The following is a 6,000-nucleotide window of genomic DNA, read 5'->3' as shown; positions in this document are numbered from 1 at the left end:
GGTGGGATTCACTCATCTCCAAGGGGGTCTCTAAAGTGGCTCAAACACCAGATCTACCTGGGACATTTTTAGGAAGATGTCTGTATGCTCAGAGCACAAGGAGGGTTGGGAACAGAACCTGTCCCACAGGAGAAACTCTTGGATATTTAAGTTTATTTCAAATAAGTGTTCAAAGAAAAAGGAAAAAAAAAAAAAAAACCGAAATAAAACAGATTTAGTATATATTTGCTTTTCTTTAAAAAATGATTCCATGAAAGAATTTTATAGATATCTAAGTAGTAATACAGATTTTTATATACAAAATTCCATTTCAAACAATTTACTGTACAAAAGAAAGTATAAGCATTACTGTTACTATTCCATGATTTCAGCAAATGATGAAAAATTCGGCTAAGTATGTGTTCAGGATATAGTTCCACCATTTACAGGAATGTCAGTATTAAGTTGGGAATACCTTCACGTCAGTATTTACAGATTAAATCCCCTTCAAGGACGATCCCTAAGATTTCTCTTCAGAATAGGTAGTTTGGCTTTCTCCTGGATCTTTTGGGCTACCGAGGAATGAGAGGAAGAACAGGTTTCCAACAAAATGTGTGGACAGAATTCTGCTTGATTTATCCCCACTCCCAGTCCTATTGCAGTCACTGGGACTGACCTGGACCTGACATTTACTGCCAGGCATTGTGTTTATGTGGGAATAAATCAGGCAGGATTTGGCCCTGCAGCAACACTCTACCCTAAGTTACAAATTTTAAAAATAGTGACATTCCTGCAAGTCAAAATACAACAGAAACAAGATTTAACAAAATATAAGCCCTTTATTAATAAAAATCTTTGGTTGGATCAGTATTTTAAATAAGCTTCAAGAATATTTGGTTAATACCATTTATCTTTCTTCCACATAATTTCTCTTCTGGTACCTTCTTTGGACAGACTACAGAAAAATATCAAGTTTATCACATACTTTAAAACAAATAAATATATCAAAAGCTATATATGGCATTCTTTTTAGACTTCTAGCATTAATCTTTAAATTAGTTTGGCGAAGAAAAAAGAAAAGAACAAAAGAAATAACTAACTCCTCTTGAAAACAGCTTGGTTTTGTAACAAACCATACAGTAGTTAGACTTTAAAGAAATCTTTCCTTTTTATTTTCTTTTTCAGTTTTGTAATGCAAGTGCCATGGACAAGACAAAGCAATAAAAAGAAATTAGGTTAATTGCACCAATGTTATTTGGAAGTGCAGTTCATCGGTCGACAAAGCAAAACTAAAACATATTATGCTTAAAAAGAGCTGTACTGGTGGGATTTAACTAGTTGTGGTAGGTACGGATTTCAGACTTATACTTTAAGGAAAAGTTCCTTGTACAAAAGATAAAGGATTTTAAGACAAAAGAAAAGTCCTGTAACTAACTGAAGGTCTGGTCCTGCAGCCCCAGTGCAGGCAAAGCTTCCACTGAAGACAGTGAGTGGGATGCATTTGGGATTTACTCCTCTGGCACAGCCTCTGGGAAATGCCAGCCAACAGCAGAAAGTCTGTGGGAAGCACTGGCTGTGAAACACGGGTGCAAGTACTCCCTTCTCCTGCTCCAGAGGGCTACAGGGAAAAGCCTGGCTGGGACAGGGATGTGCTGAAACAAGGGGGAAAAAAAGGGAATTTCCTCAGCAACAGCAGTGTCCGAGTGCTTGGCAGGGCAGTGAGAGTCACTGGAGCTCTCCGTGTGCTCATTTAACAAAATGCTCCGTGACCACGGACCTGCTGGGGGATCTCTGGAATTGTGCTGCTGCTGCTGCTAAGAAAGCACTTCCCAGATTCCCTGCGCTGATGTTTCCGGAGGCAGCGGTGCCCCGGGGAGGGCCTGGGGGACACAGCAGGCTGCCACAAGTGCCCCCTGTCACTCCAGTGGGACTCCAAAGCTCAGATTCACTGAGCTAAAGCCAGCCTTGGGAAGCAAGTCAGCCTGGTAGGCTTTATGGAATACTAGGGAATACTGATTTTGCATATAATTTATCAAGTTACCCCATGGACCTTCAAACCTGGGTTTCCAAAAAATAGTTCAAGTTAGCATTATTATTATTATTATTATGACTTCGAATTCACCTTTATTTTGTTAGATAATTGATAGGCTAAGATCAGATTCCCAGAGAATATCTCTAGCAAGATGTCCTAAGTACCTGCATTTCTCAATGCACGCCAACATCGATAGTGTTACCTACGGATGAAATATAAAAACTCCCTGCATTACTGCTTGTGCAAAAGGAAAAAAACCAAACCAACAGAAACCCAACATTGTCAGAAATAGACCGTGGTCCTCCGTGTTTGCAAGAAGGGCATTTCTCACAAAGATGGGAGCGAAATGGCAGCACATCCTTCAGCATGCACCGGGGTGTCCATGACCAGAGTCCTGCCCTTGGCGCCATGGCTTTTGTCTCTGGAATGCCCTGACAGACTCAGCTCCCTCCTCTTCTAGACGTCCAGAGGATAGGAATGGCAGGAGGACAAGCTCCCACTGCGGCTCCTGGAGAGCCTGGGGCTGTGGTTGTTACAGTTTTCCCCTTTTTTCTTGTCTTTCCAGGTTTCCAGCATCTGCAGCTTCCCTTGCTCTTCCCTCATGAAGACCTCCACCATGAGAACTTTCTCCTTGTGAATCTGCTGACTAATGTCCTTGGGAATGTCTGGGATAATCCAATCAACAAATTCACTCATGAACATGACCAAGTTCTGAAAATGAAGTTGTGAGAAAGTGTCAGTGAGCGTAAATGAAAGGGAGGCTGTAGGGAAAGGAAAGGGGCTGATTTTTGTGGGCTTAGGAAGGAAAAATGAAGAGAGTACAATATTTGATCTGGAATACTTGACCAAATTCCCCTCAACTGCTTTGTGTGTGCTAGAAGTAGAGAAATACATCATAGACCTCCATGATTTATGAACCAATCCTGACACAGCCTTGTAGAAATCCAAAGGAATTTGTCACTGGTGAGTGGCTCATGAGGTTTACATCAGGAAGGCAGAAACAAGTACAAGAGGTAAAATGGCAAAAATTGGTAAAATACGTTCCAATTAAACTCTTCTGATTGGAAAACCTTGATTCAAGGAAAGGGAGGTCTTTCCCAAAAAGATAATTTTTAATCAAAAAACCCAATAAAAGTTTTGAAACAAGTTATTCAGATAAGGCAGACTTAAAACACTTTTGTCACAATAAGCAGCATCACTGTTGTGATTAAATAATGTCTTTTAAGGACAAATTACAAGATTTTGGCTTCTTATTCAGATGCAAGTTTAACTGGGAAAATTTTGAAAATCTCATTTCTTGGCTAGTTCTGAAAACGATTTTGGATTAAATTTATGCTGCTTCAGTGAAACTGTTGATGTCCTATGGGAGAAATTGGTGGGACCTAATTAGTATCAGCCTGGTGCTTTGCTGTTCTCTAAGGTCATTAAGTTCTGCATCAAACCAGTTCAGGGAATCCCTGGGGATGAATTGTTCCCCTGAGGATATAGCAATGCCTGGCTGGGTGGGTGGGACAAAGAGGGTGATGAAGACGGGCAAATTTCTTTGCCTTTTCCATGAAACAACTGAGAAAGAAGATAATTCTTTGGCCCAGTAACTTATTTCCAAGTGCCTGCAGTGTAACCTACCTGGAAAACTATCACAAATGCCAATCTTGCTGCTAGGACAGCCCAGAAATCCTTAGAAATGTCGTATTTGTTTTCAGACCAGGGGGGTTCTCTATAATCTTTGTACCTGCGAAACAAGACTCAGTAAATCAGGGGTGCAATTCAGAAATGTTAGCACCAGAAGGAATTATCAACAAACAGTCAAACAATAAATGGAACTGTCTAAAAGAAAGTTCACTGTATTAACCTTTCAGAAACGAGACACAGCTGAAAGTCTCCCTTAGCCTTCCAGTTTTACTCAAAAATTAAAGCTTAATACATCTTAATACCCTCTGATTACTACAAATAACATCAATTTTGCATAAGACAGAGTAAACTACACAGCCCAGGTGATGTATTTTATTTTAAGATAGGTAAAAAGACAACATATATTTTTCAAACTAATTTTAAAGACAAAAATACTGACCTCAGATTCATAGAAAATGTTTAACACATGATTAGCAAAAGATTGAAGCTAAATTTTGCCATGTGGAGAGAAGAGAGTTTTTCCTTATTTATGGCTAATAGAAAATCTATGTGTTGATTAACAGGACCAAACAAAAATACATTAAATTCAAAACCACAGCATCCTGTCAATATTTTGAAAGAAATAGGGCTCTGCATTTTCAAATGATTTTAAAATCCTTGGGATACGGATGGGCTTGGAAGAAGGCAGAGGCTGGGACTGGAAAGCAAATAAATTTGGCCTTTTGGTATTGGATCACGATGCCAACACTTCCATTCTGTGCTGAAATGTGTTTGCCAACCTTGCTTAACCTCTGCCCAGAGAGCAGCAGGAGGAAACCAGGAGAAAGTAAAAACAAGCAAAGCTACTACAAATGCAGTTTGGGTTGGTTTTGCTTTCATCTCGGAGCGAATTTTCTGTTTAGAGGTCATTTCAGCATATTAACTTGCACTATTCAAATGCATGAAGAATGTAATATAAAATAATACCATTCAAAGGCAAGGTTTTTTACTTGGTCAGTTCGTGTGATTTTCTTAGTATGTGTGGATCAAAGTCATCTTTGGTTTTTTCTTCTCTGGAATATCTCGTCCTTCCTTGCTCTCCTCTCCCTTTTCCTCCCTCCATTGTCCCCCTTTCAGCTCTGCTGGTCTAAGCGCTTTCACTGTAAGATTTGGCTTTGGCCCCCCGTTTTAAGAATTCAGAAGCTGAAATAGGTAACCATAATTTTCCTTTAAACATGAAAAGAACACACAGAAATTGTCACAGCCATGCAAATTTCTCCTGTGTGATGACACTTTAAATAAATCCTAAGTTCCAGTGCAGATAAGGATGCTACTGCTCTCATCAGGAATTGGAAACTGGACAAAAAAAAAGAGGTCATGGCCATTATATCATGACATGACATCAGAGTGACATCATTTTCTTCCCTTAAAGCATCATTGTGCTGTTTATCATTATTTGTCTCCGTTCCTGGAAAAGGGAATCCATAATAATAAAAATCTTTGCATGGACAAGCACTGAATTTAACTAATGCTAATCTCCATTTCCCCAAATAAGCAGTAAATCATATTCAGGCTTGTGATTACTTGATATGTAGGCAAGATGTTCAAGGCAGTGGATCCATCTGATACAAAAGGCTAGCAAGGTGCTAAAAAAGGCATTGAAAATACAAGGACCCTGCCCCAGGAATGTCAGAATTTGCCCCACTCTTAGCCAGCCGTGAAAACCCTTCACGTTAGTGATCATTCAAGAGAGTACCTGCATATCTGAACCTCGTAGCCAAGATCCAGGGGGTCGTTGGGAGCTGTTCCTGCTTGGAAATCGCTGACATTAAAAGAGGATAGTGTATGGTTGACGAAGCCATGCATGGTGCCATTCTCACTGTACATGTACAGGTACACGAGGCGTGGAATGAAGTCGGATGTGAATGAGATCACAAATGCCTGAGCCACAAGAGTAGAGAGTGAGCGCAGTACCCAGGCAGAGCTTAAGTTCATCACATCCTCAACCATGACTCGCCCAAACAACTCACACAACTCAGGGGAGCCTGGGGGCCCTGAAAGTGGAGCATCCACTGCACCAGCAAGGGATTATTCACTGCCCACTCTCCCGAGGTGCAGCGTATTCCCCGGAGCAGTGCCACACCAGCTCAGGTGTCTGCGTGGGTGACAACCTGAGCCCCCCAAAAATGGAGCATCTGTACCCCCCAGCACCAGGGGAGAGCTACCACAGCTCTGCTTCCCCGTGTCCCCATCACAGCCTCTCCCTGGTGCCTTGCACAAGGTCCAATTGATTGATTTCCAGCTGCTTTTCCATCCTGCAAACAACCGATGGTGATTTGACTCTTCCAAGTCTCATTGCATTGCAAAAGGACGTTAAT

The 6,000-nt window shown here is 41.0% G+C and overlaps 1 protein-coding gene across 8 annotated transcripts in view; it reads right to left on the bottom strand.

The window, feature by feature from the left end:
• Positions 1-204: 204 nt before the first annotated feature.
• The window catches only part of ANO1 (anoctamin 1), a 73,092-nt gene continuing 67,296 nt past the window's right edge, over positions 205-6,000 (bottom strand). For all 8 annotated transcript variants that reach the window (XM_048307504.1, XM_048307503.1, XM_048307509.1 and 5 more), the window contains 3 exons: positions 5,379-5,563; positions 3,638-3,743; positions 205-2,722 (listed from right to left, as the gene is read on the bottom strand). In XM_048307504.1, coding sequence (XP_048163461.1) covers positions 2,468-2,722; positions 3,638-3,743; positions 5,379-5,563 — 546 coding nt within the window. In that variant the 3' untranslated portion in view covers positions 205-2,467. The remainder of the gene's footprint in view (positions 2,723-3,637; positions 3,744-5,378; positions 5,564-6,000) is intronic.

This window comes from Corvus hawaiiensis, chromosome 6 (assembly GCF_020740725.1).
Source record: "Corvus hawaiiensis isolate bCorHaw1 chromosome 6, bCorHaw1.pri.cur, whole genome shotgun sequence".
In the NCBI taxonomy this organism is placed as follows: Eukaryota; Metazoa; Chordata; class Aves; order Passeriformes; family Corvidae; genus Corvus; species Corvus hawaiiensis.
The sequence above is the reverse complement of the archived record's forward strand: the minus strand, read 5'-3'. Positions and strand labels throughout refer to the sequence as shown.